Source organism: Nelumbo nucifera, chromosome 3 (assembly GCF_055504915.1).
Source record: "Nelumbo nucifera cultivar China Antique chromosome 3, China Antique-T2T, whole genome shotgun sequence".
NCBI classification, from domain to species: Eukaryota; Viridiplantae; Streptophyta; class Magnoliopsida; order Proteales; family Nelumbonaceae; genus Nelumbo; species Nelumbo nucifera.
This window is the reverse complement of record NC_142651.1, coordinates 10,958,442-10,977,650: the sequence shown is the minus strand read 5'-3', so window position 1 is coordinate 10,977,650 and position 19,209 is coordinate 10,958,442. Positions and strand designations below refer to the sequence as shown.

Here is a 19,209-nt window from a genome sequence, read left to right as displayed (position 1 = left end):
TGCGCGGTTTGAGTAACCTCGACACTGGGGGTGAAGCCCAGGCAGGCCGACATGATAAAATGGTTCCGTCCCCATAAATGGACACCAATATAGGCAAGACCCGGGCTAGCCAGACGAGCCTTGGAACTGGCAAGGAAGTGAATGGCGCGGGACACAGACACCCATTCACGAGGAAGACCCATTGTCGAGGACGACAATGGATTGAGTGGGGGAGCCTGTTACAGTTCAGCACAGGCTTAGCCTTGCCTACGCTTGGCAGGCTTACGTTAGGGACATGCCCGTCATTTTCGCCTGTAAGATTTTTGGGAGAACTGATGTCATCTTCAGGCAGACCACCAAAAGCTTAACGTACTCTTTGAGGAGGGGTGGTCGACCTCCTTGGGTGCCTAACCTTGGCACTCCTAGACCTTCATCCCCTTGCGGGGCGGCCCTGGTTAACGGCTAGCATGGCTACCAGGGTTCCTCATGGGCGCACACTTGCTCATGGGGACAGTGTTGGACCGGCACTGCGCTACCGATACTCAAGGGAGGCTTGGCATGCGGGCCTGGCTCAAGCATGTCCCTTCACTTCGCCAGCCCCTTGCCCAAGCTGATTGAGCTATCCCGTTGCCCTTAGCGCACGGGTGTGTTCCGGCCCAAGCGGTTGCCTATCATCATGACACACAGGTGCCTGTCATCATCGGCATATAGGAGACCCTTCACAACGGTGCCAAGTCACCTCATCGGCACATGGTCGCCTTCCATGATGGTTGTCCCCCTTTAGCACGTAAGTGGCGCCTCCCATGGACCGGTCTGAGCCAGGAGAGTGCCCCGGCCATTGGACTTGAGGTCATGATCCAGTGCTACTGACTTTGGTGGAGCCATCCCATAGGGCAACTCCTAGCCTCTAAGCGCATAAAGGCTTGTCCTGGCCTGCCTTGGCCAGGACGCCGCACGGGTTTCTTTCGCTGTAGAACTACCCCCATGACACTTTGGTGCTTACTTCGGAACACCGGATCAACAGTGGCAACCAGGAAATCCACCCGTGAACCCAAGAAAACGTTTTCGTTGACAACTTCCTATCTCTATTCCTGAGCACGGTGTGGGTTCAGCAATGGCTTATCCATAACCGTTGGCCCTTTGGCGGGCACAGAGAATCACCATTGAAATGGGACAGAGCGATTTAAATCATGTGGACTTCGTGGTGGAGAAACCAATTGCAGGGATGCCAGTGGAGCTGCTCGTCTATAACTTCATATGTTGCATCATAAGTCACTCTTCTTCATTGAGTTTACAGGGAAGAAGGAGGAGGAAGAGAAGCAGCTTACGGTTGATCACCGATTGATCCTTTGCCGAGGGCATCGGATGGTATTGATTGCTGATGATCTGATAACAGGGCTAGGTTTGGATGACAGAGGGGGTTTGAGTCGAGTTCTAACATGAGAGAAAAAGCCAAATCGTGTTTTGTGGCCGGTTCAACCAGCCCAACCATTGATAACGGAGAAAGTCTCCGTTAATTCGCGGTTAAGACTGATGAGATGACGTGTTCGCCTTTCATTGATGGGTGCACTCGTCCAGTGCACAGAACGCGGACTCGAAAACATGGATGATTGGTCCAATATCCACCGATTCTACTACTCAGGTCAGGAATCAGGATTCCGATTGGTCGTTCAAATCTACCTGCTAAAAATACGGATACCACCCACGCTTGGTACGTACGTAGGTACAGATTTTGATTGTCTGTAACTGTAACTTCTCTTACGGCTCACGCCGTCTTGTTTTATGTAATGTTTATGTTTACAGTTTACAGTAAATTAAGCAGCAGTTCAATTAGTTAAAAACAACAGTCAACTCAAAATATATTGCTGCTTAGTGCCGTTATTTCTCCTCTAGTGTCCGAGATGGAATTGTGACGAAGACAGAGATTGATAGCCTGATAGGAGACCTCCTCATCTTCTACCTTCATTTTGGTTTCTCTTTTCCTCTATTATCTCTGAAAATCTGATTCAGAATCTATCTGGGCCTTTCTTCCTGATCGATATTAAAGGCGGTGAAAAGAGGGAGAGAGAGATCTGAAATGGCGACATTTGCAGGAACAACTCAGAAATGTAAGGCTTGTCAGAAGACGGTTTACTTGGTGGATCAGCTCACTGCTGATAACAAGGTCTATCACAAGGCTTGTTTCCGATGCCACCACTGCAAGGGTACCCTCAAGGTGTTTAATTTTTCTCTTTTTTCATTTATTTAATTTTGTTATTATCCTTCTTGTGTAGTTCATCTACCATATATATGTACCGACTTCCTGTTCCACCATCACTGTTGCTTTTCCTATGTTTGTCTAAATTCTACAGCAGTCCCCTTCAGTCTTCTTCATGTTCTTATGTTTCCTTTGTTGTTTGATTTGGGATATCTTCTTTGGTAATAACGGTCACGAAGATGTTTATGCCATCTGCTTGTTTCTCCTAATATGGCTATTTGTTTTGTTTGTTTCTGGACTTTCCACTTTTTTTTTTCTTTTTTATGTTGACGACTCCTCGATTCTAATTTCTAAATTTGTTCTTTTTTCCTCTTTTTCTTGAAAATTTTATTTTTCTTTACTGATGATGTCGCTTATGATCTTTCCTTGTCTTCCCCTGCAAAGATTTTAAACCTTAGATTTCTGTATGGTGGACTCTGATTTACATGCTCGCTCTTGCTTTTGACAAAGGTCGACTTCTCTTACTATGTTATCTTTTGGATTGTCTCCTTACACAGATCGATTTCAAATTCAGTGCTTTCAGGACTGTTCTCTTACGCCAAATAGGAAACTTGATGCTCTGTAACTCACATGGTTTTGGTAGAGATATGCTTGACATGATCCTTGATTATTGGCTTTATTCGCTTATCAATTAAAATCATCAATAGCATTCTGTAACTTCTGTGGTCCTGTTTCAATGGCAGATAACACTTTCAGCACAATCTTCTTAAACATATGGTGTTTTGTCTTGTCAAAGCACCAGCATGTTTAGCTTGCTGTAGCTACTAAATTAAGATATGTGAGATAAACACAAAATTAAATCTTTATGTGACTCAGATATCATAACGTGCAGATGATCCTACTATGGAACCTCTGCGACATGCTTGCTTGGTGTTTCCTAACAAATCTTATGTCAGTTCATTTTGGTGTCACGAGTAGAAGAAACAAACCTGAACTTGGTCAAGAAACACTTACAAGCATGTCATTCTAAGATGGTTGCCTTGGTGACATGACAGGAAGACCCAATTAGATGTCCTGAAAGAGGCAAATTTTAATTAATTACCACTGTAAATTTTAGAATGCTGAACCTTGGCCTATCTGACTGAGCAGGAAGCAAACATTTGAAGCTTCGGGCTTCCTAAGTGGAGGCCTATCTGACTGGATGTTCTCTGTTCTTTGAACTTGGAGATATACATTAAACATAGTATGAAGTCTGAATATCCAGCACAGCTGCGAAACTAATAATTGAAAGAATAAAAGCAGCCATTTTGTGCACTCTGAAATTCAAAGCAGCATCGAAGTCATAGGATATCATAGGAAATTTTTGAAGAAGAGTATCTTGGAGGAATAAAAAATAGTTGCAGTTCTGTTTTTTTTTATCATGGAAGATTTTTGAAGAATATCTTTGTTGTTCTGCTTTTACTTTTCAAGTTTTCATATTGTCATTGCATTTTGGCATGACAGATTATCAATGATGCAGTGTCTCTGAAATTATCCAACTTCATCTACTTTTTAGCCATATCAACCATCTGGGTTTGCTGTTGGAATGTAACTTAAAAAGACTTGCCAACATCATGAATCAGAACCGAAGATATGAAAAACAAGAATAACACAGGAATTAAACAAGAGTAGGAAGGCCATTGCATGATTTTAGTAGATCCACCATAACATATTATTTTCTTTTGAAGCATGGTTAACTATTTCATGATTTCTGAGCCACATGTTGATAGTTATGTAGTAATTTGAGTTTATGATATTAAATATCATATCTCTGCTACTGCCTTGATCCTTTACTTCTTAAAACATTAAGAGAAATTATGAGGATTCTTTGAGTTAGTGGAGTGAAATTTCATCTGATGGCATAACCATTGCCTCATCAGTAAAAAGTCTCTGCACTAATGTAATTTTATATTTCTCTAGTGAACCTAAAATCTAACTTCTGTTGGTTATTTAGTTAAACTTGAATGTATAATTTCCTATTATGATAGAGTTTTTTTTGCACGACTTGGTGATCAAGAGAGACTTGTAACTTGCAATGAATCTAGCTTTCTTTTTCTGGAAACATCTGCAGCTTATACATCATAGGACATGGGTGTTATTGCATTAATGTTGCATCATATCTTTCTCTTTCCGTTTCTGAGAGACCCATGTAAGATTTTAGTGACCAAAGTGTTGTGTGAACTATTGGTGATGCCCAAATTCCTCATCCGACACTGCACAGAATTAAGATATTATACACATCATCATCATTGGATAGTTGATTAACAGATATTGCACTTCATCTTATATTTATTTCTTCATCTGTAATGTATAATTTTGATCTGTCGTTTCTCACTACCCCTAATGGTTAATGGTGTTAATTTTAACAGCTTAGTAACTATTCCTCTTTTGAGGGCGTTTTGTATTGTAAGCCTCATTTTGACCAACTCTTTAAAATGACGGGCAGTTTGGATAAAAGCTTTGAAGGTGACTAGCAGGCAGTCAATTACTTCCAGTCATTTTTCCTGTTAATATTCATTTGAAACTAATCTGAACCTTTTCCCTAATTTTTCAATTATTTTCTAGGTGCTCCAAAAGTTTCAAGAACAGATAAATCGGTTGATCAGGTATGCTTTCAAGATTGGAAATACTTTTTCCTGTTACATACAAATTTTAATTTAATATTAGAGTTTACTAAGTTTATTTTGTTATGAGTTAATGAACAGGGTAATGCCAACAATAAAGTTTCAACTTTGTTTGCTGGAACTCAAGACAAATGTGTTGCTTGCAAGAAAACAGTCTACCCAATTGAGAAGGTATACCCTTATCTACTTACCTATTTTGGTTAGAACATCCAGGATGAATGTGTTGTGAACTTACGAGCATGCAAACTATTATCTGCTTGCATTGGGTAAATTGGGTAAATTGCACTTTTTGGTAGTGAAGAAGGATAGGTATACTTCTCTATGTTTGCACTTTTTGTATTGGGTAAATTGCAGATAGGTATCCTGTACTTTGGGGTAGTGACAGATAGGTACCCTGAACTTTCAAAAATACACTTAGGTCCATCCATAGTATTCCGTCAGTTAAACATTACATAGTGCCAAAAATACCCTTGTGTATTTCTGAGATCATTCTCAGGTAGCCGAACGTCTTCCCATGATGTCGTTCTCACATGGATAGCAAATAACATATTCAAATTCTCCAACGACGGTATTCTCTGGTGACGATTTTACTCTGTAGAATGATCTTAAAAATACACGAGAAGGGTACTTTAGACATTATGTAATGTTTAACTGACGGAATACCTATCTGTCACTACCCCCAAAGTACAGGGTACCTATCTGTAATTTACCCTTTTGTATTTGATTGTTTGGGTTAGAAGCCTAGAACCATTACAATTATTCTGTTTTTGATAATACTCTTTTGTCTCTTTCCTTGGTAATTAAGCCCCAATAGGTGATAATGAGGAAACGTACACTAAAATGGTTCTAGTATAGGTAAGGTCAGCTGACCTTAAATGGGTTCAAGCCTGCATTACTACAGGCTCTCCATGGTAAGGTCAGTGGACCTCACATGCACCCTGCTCTGTCCCCTCCCCTTCCCCCTACCAAATAAATAAAAAAGATGGTTCTAGTGTGCACCCTACAGGCTCTCACACTTGCCAGCCTGAGATTTTACCATTACACCAAGTAATTGCCCCTTTGCACTAGAAAGTGATAGTATCAAATTACTAAAGGTATTGCCAGTTCTATGGAAGTATACTTCATTGATAGAGGTGCCTAGAATAATACTTGATATAGCTGCCGTCTTGACTCAAATTATTTGTAGTAATGAGTTTGTGACACTCGTGCTATATATAAAATGTTCATAGTAAAGGTCTAGTCTTGAGTATCCTTTACACATGAGAAATTCTGGTATTGTAATCATGTTCAGTTTAGATTAATTACTTTTTCTTGATGGTGGGCACATGCTTAGAATATTGAATCGAGTATTTATATTTCACCATGTCCATAGTCCAATTTTGGAAAACATCAACTATATATAACTGTATGCTTTGATCCAAATGTAGTCAGAATTCCTTGTCTGTGTATGTGGTGGTCCTTTGCAGTAAGGTTTTTTACCAAGTCAGTTATCTGAGATTTTTTTTTTTCACTTCAATAGATAAGGAGCAGCCATCTATATTTTGAAGAATAATTATATCATAACAAACTCAAAATGAAAATAAGAAATCATTTTCAGTGGTAAGTGAAAGTTTGTCATGTGTGGTGAAACATTTCCTTTCATATATTCCAAGAATCTAGATAACAATGGTGTCTCATGTCCACTTGACACTGCATTTTAGTTGTCTGATCAAATGGATTTTTTTTTCTACTTAAGAGGCATAATTATTTTATTCTTATCTTCTTTCAGGTTGCAGTGGATGGCAGCTCATACCACAAGGCTTGCTTCAAGTGCACACATGGGGGCTGTGTGATCAGCCCGTCTAACTATGTTGCCCATGAACACAGACTCTATTGTAGGCACCACCATTCTCAGCTCTTTAAGGAGAAGGGGAATTTCAGCCAGCTTGACAAGAATGAACACAGCAAAGGGATGACTGAGAACACAGTGTCTGAGTGATGCATGGGAATTATGCATATTCTTCTCTTGGTGCAGTGGTCTATGTCGTCTATCGTAGACTCGATGTACTGGTGTAAGACCACATTTAAAGTTGGATTGATCAGCATGAATTGGAGGCAATTATTAAGTATATAACTAGGATATGGTCCTAGTTTTATCTTTATTAGGAGGTCTATATTCAAGAGAGGGAGGCTTCAGTTGTTGATTCTTTTTGATTGTGAGTGAGTTTGAATGAATTAAAGTTTAGGAGAAGCAGGTTCTATTTATAACAATAAGTAGTAGTGCAAGGTCTTCCCTAGTTTGTGCCGGCCTTGGAATAGGATTTTTGTCATATCTAGTAGTGACTGGTTTGTTGTTGTAAACTTTGGAATGCTTTCTCTTTCGAGTAATAACCCTGCCTGTTTATGTTTATTTTCCATATGGTGTAGTTACGTACCTGGAGTTTGAGGAGATACATGTTCACGCAATGGCCACATCAGGTGGTGGTGCCATGCATCCGAATCCCATGTAGACTCATAGTACATATAAGAACTGTTTTAAGTTAACCATTATCTACGTTATATTTATGTATTGTGTCTAGGAAATGCCCTGAACGTAAAAGACAATCTTTTTAGCTATTTGCCCCCGGATATCTATCTTATTTGATCACTTGATTGCAAATGTCCTGATGATTTTCTGCTAGTCTCACCACCACCTAAATGCCCTAGAGAATGTTCCCCAATTGACTAAGATGCCACTTTGTTAGAGAATAAATAAAGCTTTTAAATTGAACGGTTTCTCGACATGGTACCAGAGTTAATTTGATCCCCATCATTTCCATCATAATTAATTAAATTTCAACATACTCATACCACCTCCAAACCCCAACCCTGGTGATAGGCTGATAGCGGGATTCAACCACGGATCCCTGCTAAAAGCAGTTAGAGATCTTCTAGTTCTAAACCCATTAACAAAAAAAAAAAAGAAGTCAGAAACCTTACCGATCAAGCCACCGTCACCATCAATTGGACCCCTTAAATCCATTGCATTCGTTTTTTAGTATTCAGGCTCTATACTTTCCATTTAAAACGCATCATCGAATTCCAGGTTTCCAACCCCCCAACCAACAGGCAACAGGCCAACAGAAACCAACTTAGCGAGAGAGAGAGAGAGAGAGAGAGAGTAAGCATGATTATGATTTACCTTAGCAACACCAGATGCATTTGATCTCACGATACAAACCATTCCTACCATTCAAAGCTCAATGGCTGACATTCAACAATTACACTCTGTCAACTACCTCTCCGGCAATCTCCAAACCGACCAACAGGGCTTCATTCTTATTCCTAAATCCAACAATACTTTCTCAACTGCTAAAGCAAGGTTTAGGATTATCCCAGATCAAACAGGTACATGCTCAAATCATCACCCATGTCCTCTCTTTCTCTCACACCATTTATTTTCTTGGAGCCCTCATTCGCTCTTATGCCTCCACAAACAACCTCCGTTACGCCCGGATCTTATTTGATCAGTATCCTTCTTCACTACCAACTCTTGTATGGAATCTCATGATCCAAGCCTACTCCAAGACACCCAATTCCCGAGAATCACTCTATCTCTTCTGCCGCATGCTTGCACTTGACCCGTCCTTGGCACTGGCAGTGAAACCTGACAAATACACCTTCACCTTTGTGATTACTGCCTGTTCCCGTCTTCCAACGCTGGTGGGTTACGGTGAAAACGTTCATGGGATGGTCATAAAGAATGGTTACGAATCCGATATCTTTGTGGGGAATTCGCTAGTAAGCATGTATTCCATGTATGCGAAGATGGTGGACGCACAGAGGCTTTTCAATGAAATGCCTCAGCGAGACGTGGTCACTTGGACTAGTCTTGTTTGTGGGTACGCCAAGTCCGGGGGGTTGGTTAAAGCTCGCGAGTTGTTTGATGAGATGCCGGAGCGGAACGATGTTTCTTGGGCTGTTATAATTGCAGGTTATGTTGGTAGTGGAAGATACAATGATGCACTTCAACACTTCCATGGTATGTTATGTCATGATAAGGTGAAGCCCAACGAAGCAGTTCTTGTCTGTGTGTTATCGGCTTGTGCTCATCTTGGGGCCTTAGACCAAGGGAAGTGGGTTCATGTTTATATAGACAAGAATGGAGTTCCAGAGAGTTCAAACATTTCCACTGCTCTCATTGATATGTATTCAAAATGTGGGGGGATAGATTATGCCCGCCGAATTTTTTACGAGACAACTAAAAAGGATGCTCTCACATGGACTAGCATGATTTCGGGGTTGTCGATGCATGGTCTGGGTAAGGATGCTCTACAGGTTTTCGCCCAAATGCTAGCAGAAGGGGTTAAGCCAGATAGCATCACTGTCCTTGGGGTATTAAATGGTTGCAGCCATTCGGGTCTGGTAGAGGATGGTTGTTGTATCTTCTATAACATGCAAAACTTATGGGGGATTGAGCAAAAAATTGAGCACTATGGGTCTCTAGTAGACCTTCTTGGTCGTGCTGGACAATTGGAAAGGGCATTTGAAGTTGTCAAGAGCATGAGGATGGAACCTGATGTCGTTGTATGGAGGGCCTTGCTTAGTGCCTGTAGAATCCACGGCAATGTTGGCCTGGCGCAGAAAATCATAAATCACATTGCCCAATTGGATCCCAGTCATGGTGGAGGTTATGTGTTACTATCGAATTTGTATGCATCTCTGGGTCAATGGGACAAGGTAGTTGGAATGAGGACCTCAATGGGTGAGAGAGAGGTTGAATCCAGTCCTGGTTGTAGCTGGATTGAGGTTGATGGTTATATTCATGAATTCCTTGCTGCTGACCGGTTGCATCCTCAGCTTGTGGAGATACATAAGAAACTGAGTGAGGTACTGAAAAGAATAAGTATCGAGGGATACTATGTTCCTAATACAAAGCAAGTTCTGTTTGATTTAAGTGAGGAGGATAAAGAGCAGGCAGTGTCTTGGCACAGTGAGAAGTTAGCAGTGGCTTTTGGGCTGCTTAATAGTGTGGAGGGGACTCCCATTCGAATAGTAAAGAATCTAAGGATATGTGAAGATTGTCACTCTGCTATGAAGGCCATTTCAAATGTTTTTTGTAGAGAAATTGTTGTCCGAGATCGTTCTCGTTTCCACACCTTTAAAAATGGTGAATGTTCATGTATGGATTATTGGTAGATAAAAATTAGTTCATATTGCTAAACAGAACCAATATGATCCGGTTTGAACTGATAAAATGCCAAAGTAGAAATGCCTGTTGGCTCTATCAAATTGAGCAGTTATAACATTTTAATCTAATTGTTAAAGGGAAATTCATGTCTAAAACTTGCCTCCATCTTTTAATAGCATACTGAGCACATAGGTTTTCACTGAATATTTTGTTGCTTGACATGATTTCGTAGTAGAACAGGTATAATTGAATCTGATCGGGTAACACCTGATAAACCTAATTGACAATAAGGGGCATTAAATTCCATTCCTTGACCCGTTATCTCCATATCTCGTCAGGTTGGTTGATCATGCCTTCATGGTCTACAAGAAATGGACCTATTTCCACAGTTAAGACTGATGTATTGTCCCACGTGGAAGTGTTTTTATCCTCTCTAAATAGTTAAGATTGATGTATTGCACCTTTTTTTTGATAATCAATCATTGTTTTTTCTATAATAATCACTTACATCATCCTGGGACACATTTGATTTAACCAACTACAAATGAAAAATCGATTCATCTTTGAGTATAAATTAAGAAGGATACTACTTTATCGAAAGTGATCTATTTTTATTTGATGATTATAGCCAATCAAATCAAAGCCTCAACCAGATGGTTTGTCGTCAAACCAAAGCATCTACCAAATGGGTTCCCATAATTGTTCATATATCAGTTCCAAAAGAAGCCGACCCCAGTGTCCCACCAATTGTCTCAACTCTCAAATAAACTAGACGGATACGCCATATTTATGCTCTATAGGAGCTGCTACATGTGTAATGTGTTTTTATGTTGCTCATACTTTGAATTTAGATTAAATTCTATTAAAAGTTTAAAACGTTTCAACACTCAATCACGAGGCGAGATATTCAGAATGCATTTGCATTTGCTGAGATCAGATACATCTAAGATCCACTCTGTTGGACCCATAATTTGTGATACGTGATAAGACGGATTAATGGACTCCACAACTCTTCCCCGCCTCTCCATGGTCCATAGAAAGCCTGATATTACGAAGAATTCATTTTCATAGTGAAAATATAACCACTTGATATTTTAATTTCCGTTTTAACTTAAGTTCATTTTAAAAGTCAGCCCTATAATGAAATACGAAATTTTACCAAGTCACAGAAATCCAATTGGGCCAGTTCTTGTGGACAGCAAGAGGGATGAGCCATTTGGTGCAGTGAAGTGGGCCCAAGCTCCAAGGACAGGTAAGGTCTAAAATAACACATTGCAATTCAAAAAATTCAAATTAGCGTATGGTAGAGAATGGAAGTTGTGATGATGAACTACAAGATGGAGATCGATCTCCTAATAATATAAAACATCCAAGTAGAAATGAACATTTATTGATAGGGTGTTTCTCAGATAAATATTTTATTGAAAAGCATCACTTTAAACGTGTGTTGTTTTCGTTGTTTGATTGGGCATTTCAAGTAATACCCTATAAAGCTATCTTCTACCTCACCTTGGTTGGGCATTTTAAGTAATACCCCGTAAAACTATCTTCAACCTCAGCTTACAATGCTCCAGATCAGCATTACAGCCATTGAGAGAAATCAAAATTTACATAAATCCAAGCATTTCTGTTTTTTTTAATGTTTATTGTTACACATTTAAACCAAACAGTGGTTTCATGCGAACATTAACACCATATGTAAGTGGCAGTGTGACATGTGGCGGCATTTTTTTTCAAGAAATGCCCACAGAACCAAACTTAGCCTTGGGACATAACGTCTACCTTTTGAGCTTTACCACTCTCCAACCTTTTTCTTTGGCACATCCAACAATTCAATGCAACAGAAGATTATTGCCTTCCACACGTTTTCATGAATCAGATTATTGCGAAGCTAATAACAATTTGTGAGTGAAAAGCACGCATTTCAAGTAAATTTTGATCTTTAAAGAATGCTAGTTTGACAAGAGAATGGAAGAAACAAATCAGATAGAGACGATAAGCTGACAGAAAATTCCCTTAATCAGTGTATACAAAGTTCTGTCCGGTTTTAGTTTGCCATCAGCAAATGGGAATCCCCCAGTTTTTTTTTTTTTTTGGTGGGAGGGATTTAAACTAACAGAGGTCTAATTAGAAGTGTCTTCTTCATCCTCAAAACTCAAATTCAATGCCTGCAACTTGAACCCAGATCCTTGTATGACCTCAACCAAATTGGAGGCCACCGCTGTAGCTTGTATTGTCGTCTGCTTCGTTAACTACACATGAAAAAAGAAGTTAAAACTAGCTGATACAAATTAATAAGAAAAAAAGAAAAGGACTTTCAATAATCTAGAGATATAAATTCATTCTAATATTTCTATAGATAGAACTCTTTATCTAGTATCTTTTGTTTTCCCAAGTTCAACTTTTATGTGGCTACCCTTCCAATAAAAATAATAACTGGTTTGTATGAAAAAAAAAATGATTTGGGATTGCTTAGATCTAATGACGATAAAGGTCCTTTTTATCATCCTTGGTGTCATCAAGTTCAGAATGTTGCTGTCAAAATTAAAAAGCTAGCATTACCGCCGGGGGTGTGGGGCGGGAGATTCACATGCACCCTAAAACCCTAAAAAAATTAAAAAGCTAGCATTCAGCTGAAACTACTGTAGGGTATACTTCAATGAAATAATATTACTGATGATGGAAACTACATATCACTGGGAGAAGTGGAACCAGACTATGGAAATTGAATTTCTTATATCATTTTCCATCATTTCATCATAGAGCATTGAAAAGTATTGGTTTACATCATATCCATTCTGTTTCAATAGGAAAAGAATTTAAAGTTCCTGCAACCACAGTGATATTCACTGGCACAACAAAAGCAGTTTTGGCCGAGACTATGCATTGTATGAAATAAGAGTGTGTTTTAATCCGTGTTTTGTGCAACAGTAATCAATTGGAAGATTCTACTAGAACTTTTTAGGTCAGTCCTAGCAATTCTTGTTTTTATTTTGTCCTGGATAAGGTTGGTGAGAAATAACTGAAAAGCTTACTGCTAGTCAAAACTCATGAGATCATAACTCTAATGAGGAATCATGTCATCTAAAGAATGGTCACCTTTGAACGTAATCTCTAACAAACCCAAAAAGCATTAAGCATTTTTTCCTTTTTTATGTATGATGACACAAATATCCAACAAGTTAATATGCACGTACCTCAACACTTGCAATACCCTCAAGGATTTGAACATTTAAATGACTGACACCCTCAATTTCCTACATAACCAAAGGAAAATGGTCAGTTTTGTTTTCACATATAGGAATTTTCCGACTATCCAATCTTAAACCCAGACAAATTAATTGAAACGCCATTTATAAACATATATTGAATCATGGAAAAATACATGCATAAAATTCACACCTAAGTATACAGATGTAAATATCTCAAATTCTCATACTTGAGGAACTGAGCTACTGATAACTGTTGTTAACCCTTTGCCCACCTCACCGGCAAATATTAGATTCCATCCCCTCAGCATTTTTTCCCACTTCACCACCCCTTCCTAGCTCTTGTCCTCTCGAGTATCCTGCTCCTCAAACACCCTCCCTTCATCTCTTCCTATAAGGAGAAAGAATACAGAGAAGACATAACATTACTGGGATGCAGGGGGATGATATTGGTTAAAAAGCATGGCACCAAGGCCACTTCTCATACACGACTTGGGATAATCTGAACTTGAAACAAAGTGAAGTATAAAAGACATAGCACACTAAAGACAGAGCAACAAACTTAAACCTCCAAAGCTTTGGTCACGGTTGGGACAGCTGATTCATCCATTGTTCCTTCTGCCTGCATATTCAAAATATAGAAGTGTAAGATAAATCCTATATAAAATTTGCAGATAGCACTTACATAAAGTAGAATCAAAGCGCAACTAGGCAACAGTTAAAAAGGATTTGGATGGAGTTCTCCGATTTCTTGGCAGGAAAAGTTCAGTTCATTTCCTCTCCTCTTAATAATGTGCTTAATTTTCTTTTACTACCATAACAACCATATCGTTGAGGACAAATGATGATGAACTTTTTGCTTTTTTATTTTCTTTTTGTTTTTGGTTAAAACAGACATGTGGAAGGCATCCCAAGGCCAGAAACCTTGGAAAACTACTGCTCTAAGTTTTGGTGCAGTGTAGAACAAGTCCCTTCAGAAATAATTATGCAAGGAAAGGTCCTACTAACGTTATTTATCGTTTTTGGGGTTTTTGTATTGCTTGAATTGTCTGTCCAATGTCCATTTTATTGACGACCTTGTATGCTTTCAAATGCTGTAAAAACCAGGATAGATGATCTCACTTCCAAGCAAATCTGTTACAAACAGGCTAACGATGACTAAAGAAAACAAAAGGGACCATTGAAGAACAAACCAAATGAGCAAGCAATTGAAACAAAAACGACATAAACAAGAAATTCGATTGAGGAATAAGAAACTCGGTATTCACATAGAGAGTGTGGGTACCTGGAAGAACATAGTGAGCATGTCGGAAGGAGAGACCGGGACCGAGACAGACTCATTAACAGGAGCTTCTTCCTTCTGCTCCTCTTCTGGGACAAGGGTTTCCTCTGCAACTGATCGAAACCTTTGCATTTCCCGGGTTGACTTCTTGTTTGTCAAGTACAGAGAACTATGGGCAACACCGTTTCTACCAAGACGAAGACATGGGAGGGGAGTACCCAAAGAAGAAGAACTAGAAAACAGAGAACAGTTGTTTCTGCAAATGGAGTACGGCGATGATAATGCTGCAACAGCTGCTGCCATTGGCATTGCTCTTCAACAAACAGCACAGCCAGAGCCTTCTTCCTCTCCTGCAAGTTCAATAACCGGGAGTGAGTGAGAGTGAGGTGATACTGATAGTGCGTTCGTCAGTGGTTCCACTCCACTGTTTCTACCCTGAACTTCCTCCCTATCCAGTATCCACTTAGCACATTATCTTTTCCAACTTGTACAATGTTGAGTGAATTTGGTGTTTTGTTGTGTGTAGTACAAATTCCCTGTTGTTCAATTCTGTGCACACGATCGTGGATCAAGACCATCTATCTTGAACAGAACAGTCAGAACTCAGAAGGCGGACCCCTTCGAGTGGTTTTTCATGCTCTCACCGTACACGTGGTACTGGTAGCAAGTTGTTGAGTAGCCGCTACGTCCGTTGGCATAGCTTTGGGCTAAAACCATGAAATCACGGCCATCGATCGATGTAGATGTATTGCGTGGCCGTCCCTTCAAAGGTCAAGTGGGGTCACAACGATAAATCAAGGGTAGGGTGTCCACGGTATTCAAAAATCCGATAAATCGAATTCAGATATTAACTAATTGGATTCGATTTGATAAATATTCAAATTCGATTAATTATAATAATATATAGAATATTTAAATATTTTAGATAGTTTATATTTATAATATATATATATTTAAATAATTTATATAAATAAAATATTTGTATTATATAATTATGAATTACTTAAATGTCAAATATCTAAGTGAATGCAAATATTAATTTCAATATCTTACAAGATATTAAATCAAATTTTCTAATCTGGATTCGATTTAAATTCTATTCATTTACACCCCTAAGAGTCGTGGTTCAAAGTTTTTAACTCAAAGAGACGTGGAGTCACAGGCATGATGGCATCTCTTCCATGCAAGACTGTAAATACCTGTATATATGTATATTCATAGATCTATGTATATGCACCTATGCATCTGTAAATGTTCATATTTATATATATTTTTCTGTAAATATTTATGCATTCATGTATTTATTTATCTACATATATATGCATGTATATTGTTTGTCAAATTGAAGTTAAAAACATTTTTCTTAATGAAAAATCTATGATGCCACAAAAACATTGTACCGAAAAGAGCTTTGGCCAATCAAAACCCATCAACAAATTTTGATACATACCAACTGATTTGTTACCACATTTATGATACGGGTTGCTTGGTTATAGTCATTCGGATATCTTGTCTTTGGTAGGGATGGCAATAGGGCGCGTTCGGAGAGGGTTTTGTAAATTCTAGACCCTAAACCTCTCAACCTATACCTGTCCCAGAACCCATAGCGGGTTGGATTTTGAGAATCTAAACTCTACCCATACATGAAAATGCAAAACCCTCCCCGACTATATCCTCCCCACATTCAAGGGTAGAGGCAGCTGGGCAGGTTGGGTTTAGAACCCGCATCTAATTTCCTTTTATTTCTTGTCATATATAAGTAATAAATAAGAAAAATAACACAAATAAATAACAAATTTTCTAATTATTTGACTAAGGTGTGTAAAAAACACAAACTATCAATTATCCTTCATGTAAAATTTAAAATATTATTAAATTCAACACATGCTTTCCAACAATATGCAAGTCAAGGAAGGTCGGGTTTAGCCTAATACCATACCCTACACGTACCCCTATGGGTTGTAGAATCCCAAAACCCATCCCCACCCTAAAACACATTCTTCAAGCAAAAAAAACCCACCCCATCGGGGAGGGTAGGGGCGGGTATCCACCAGCAAGGTTCAAAAAATCGTTATGTATCGAACTGTATCAACCGATACATATCGTATTGGGAGCACCTCGATATGCCCCTACAAAGGGTGTATCAGGGTTTTGACTAGTTCAGGGGGTGGAGGAACCTTAAATCGGCCCCCCTGAATCGGATTTGAAAAAGAAAAGTAAAAAAATAAAAAAAAAGTACCGATACACTCATGTTCACGGGTTGGATTGGGTCAATTTACTAGTGCTTTCCAGCCGACCCAACCTGGTCAGGTTAGCTAAAGGTGAAATTGAAATCGATCATATACTAAGCAAAACCAACCTGGCCGGTTTGAATCGGTTTGGGTTGGTTTTGTGATATTCAAAGCATCTCTTGGCCTTAAAGATCTAAGTCATAAGATCATCACTTGAATAATTTGGGAAGTCAAACTTTGTTGTTCTACTTGTTGTCCATCCACTACGCCTTGTCATTGCCTATTGGAAGAAAACTTCTAATCTAAGAAAACTTCTAATTTAAGAAAAAATGGATACCTATTTGGTGTAAAGGACCTTAGAGAGTAAGGATCCTTTCTTTAAACCTTTCTGATGTAACCGTTTCTGGCCATGTATCATTTTTTCGTGATGTATCAATTTTTTGGCTAAGTACCTCGTCATTTGATCTGCTCCCAGGTGGCCTGTGGCTCAGAGGATGAAGTGGAGCTCCCTGGTGGCGAACTGTCTGGTGGTGAGCTGCCTTGATGACGAGCTCCCTAGTGTAGTGCAACCCGATTGCTCCCTACATGAGATGATCTGCTCCTCTTTGTAGACGGCGGGAGCTGAGGAACCTGTGAGAATTGAATCAGAGAACCCGGGGGTGTTGACCCGACGGGGTCACTCCGATGGCTAAGTTAGCACTCTGATAGTAGAGGGCTTGGAGATTGTATTAGAGAATGAGAGAATTAGAGAGAAGGGGTTACCATCCTTTTTTCTCCTTCTCCCCTCTAGGGGGTGAGGTCTTTATATACTGGAGTTCTCGTGGGTTAGTGTAACGGTCACTGGATCCCTGCTGTGATGGGACCTGTTGCGTGTTAGGTGGGTGAAAAGCCTTCAAACGGTAGGACTCGTCACATTCCGTCAGAACCGGGGTACGGTGGTGAGCTCCTCGGGGTTGTCAGGCTGGCGCTTATGTCAGGCGGCCAAGTCGGCGCCTGGGCCAGGTTGCCAGGTCGACGCTTGTGTCAGGCGGCGGGTCGGTGTCTGGGCCAGGTTGTCAAGCTACCAGCTCGCGCCTATGTCGGGCTAAGGGTGAGCTGCCTGTGGTGAGATGCCTATGGCGAGCTGCCTGTGGTTAGTTTGAGTTGTCTAGTTGTCAAGAGGCTGTACATTTGGCATGAGGTGCCTGGTGTCACAATTTCACTAGAGGGCCAAATCCGTCCTCATCACTTTCTGTAAAATGCAAGAAGCTATCAAGCTAATATTTCTAAAGGAGTAAAGGTGTAGGGAGTAGGACTAGGGATTCCTTGCTTTGCAATGCTTTCCATTAATTAATGGCAATCCTAAAGAGAAGACTAGAAACTAAGTTAGGTTGTAACTAGGATTAGGGCTGTTCATAAGAATGCCCAACCCGACCAAACCGACCAACCCGGACCGACCCAACCCGAGTCGGCCGAGTTTTCATCAGTACCGGTCGGTTTCGGGTTGGGCAAATATATAAACCGATATATCGGGTTGGTTTCGATTTTCTTGTGTGAAAACCGAAACCAACCCAACCCGAACCGAACTAGTAGAAACTAGTCTTCTACTAGTTCGGTAGTTCCTAGTTTGAATAGTTTCCTAATTAACTATAACTAGAAGGCCCATTAGGCAATTACAATTAGAATAGACAATCTATCCTAGTTTCTAACTTTCTATAATCTTTTACACCAAATAGGCAACCCATTAGGCAATTACAATTAGAATTCAATTAGGTGTCCTTTTGTACAGGAGCAAAACCGAAACCGACCCAACCCGACTCAAACCGACCGGTCGGTTTGGCATATCAGTGGGTCGGTTTCAGTTTCCACCTCAAGTAACCCAACCAAGTCGGGTCAATTGGGAAAACCCCAATAAATCAACCCAACCTGACCCGTGAACACCCCTAACTAGGATAGAGACAACCTAGTTAAGTAATAACTAATAAGTAATAAGTAGTTATATAACTCAATTCGGTTCAATTCAGTTTCGGTTTTCACACATGAAAACCAAAACCAAACCAAACCATCGGTTTATCCATATTTGCAACCCAAAACCAACCAGTGGTGAAAAAAACTGGCCAACTCAAGTTGGGCCAGACCGGGTTGGTTGGTTTGAACTTTGTTATGAACAGCCCTACCTACAGGTGTATCGGGCATATCAATATTTAGAACCTTGCCCACCAAGTAGGGTAAAAATTGACATCCCTACTTAAGTACATTTGGCAAACACGAGGTAGAGAAATCGGGCTAATTCAAAACCAACTTGAACCCAATTCAATCCCAACCCAACCCAAAACTTCGGAATGGGTTAGGGTTGGGGATTCAACAACTCAAGTTGGTTTAGGGTTGTTCTTAACTTGACCTAATCCAAGGAGGCTTCGGATTCCAATTTTCATTTAAATAGACCCTTCTTCATCCAACACAAGTACACCAAACCAGATTGAGTGCAAATAAGACAAGCACAAATTTTATATCGATTAG

At 39.8% G+C, this 19,209-nt stretch overlaps 2 protein-coding genes and 1 pseudogene across 3 annotated transcripts; 2 read left to right on the top strand and 1 right to left on the bottom strand.

Moving 5' to 3' along the window:
- The first annotated feature begins 1,831 nt into the window (after positions 1-1,831).
- On the top strand, positions 1,832-7,233 carry LOC104595649 (LIM domain-containing protein WLIM1-like). Its single transcript, XM_010256480.3, has 5 exons — positions 1,832-2,194; positions 4,585-4,681; positions 4,781-4,821; positions 4,921-5,010; positions 6,608-7,233. The coding sequence occupies exons 1-5, from the start codon at positions 2,057-2,059 to the stop codon at positions 6,815-6,817; spliced, it is 576 nt and encodes a 191-aa protein (XP_010254782.1). The 5' UTR covers positions 1,832-2,056; the 3' UTR covers positions 6,818-7,233.
- A 136-nt stretch (positions 7,234-7,369) lies between these two features.
- LOC104595640 (pentatricopeptide repeat-containing protein At3g62890 pseudogene) lies at positions 7,370-10,114 on the top strand (annotated as a pseudogene). The gene has a single exon (XR_016084076.1). The product of XR_016084076.1 is annotated as a pentatricopeptide repeat-containing protein At3g62890 pseudogene (transcript).
- A 1,843-nt stretch (positions 10,115-11,957) lies between these two features.
- Positions 11,958-14,968, bottom strand: LOC104595634 (uncharacterized). Its single transcript, XM_010256457.3, has 4 exons — positions 14,483-14,968; positions 13,766-13,819; positions 13,186-13,245; positions 11,958-12,240 (listed from the first exon to the last, which is right to left on the bottom strand). The coding sequence occupies exons 1-4, from the start codon at positions 14,786-14,788 to the stop codon at positions 12,112-12,114; spliced, it is 549 nt and encodes a 182-aa protein (XP_010254759.1). The 5' UTR covers positions 14,789-14,968; the 3' UTR covers positions 11,958-12,111.
- Between the last annotated feature and the right edge of the window lie 4,241 nt (positions 14,969-19,209).

Bases quoted from the DNA above. Each gene is read 5' to 3' on its own strand.
- LOC104595634 (XM_010256457.3), bottom strand. From the start codon at position 14,788: ATGCCAATGGCAGCAGCTGTTGCAGCATTATCATCGCCGTACTCCATT. The intron at 13,246-13,765 runs GTTTAAGTTTGT...TTGGTTATGTAG, and splicing joins CCGTGACCAAAGCTTTGGAG to GAAATTGAGGGTGTCAGTCA. The intron at 12,241-13,185 runs GTACGTGCATAT...TTTCATGTGTAG, and splicing joins AGGGTATTGCAAGTGTTGAG to TTAACGAAGCAGACGACAAT.
- LOC104595649 (XM_010256480.3), top strand. From the start codon at position 2,057: ATGGCGACATTTGCAGGAACAACTCAGAAATGTAAGGCTTGTCAGAAG. The intron at 2,195-4,584 runs GTGTTTAATTTT...TAATTTTAACAG, and splicing joins ACTGCAAGGGTACCCTCAAG to CTTAGTAACTATTCCTCTTT. The intron at 4,682-4,780 runs GTGACTAGCAGG...ATTATTTTCTAG, and splicing joins TTTGGATAAAAGCTTTGAAG to GTGCTCCAAAAGTTTCAAGA.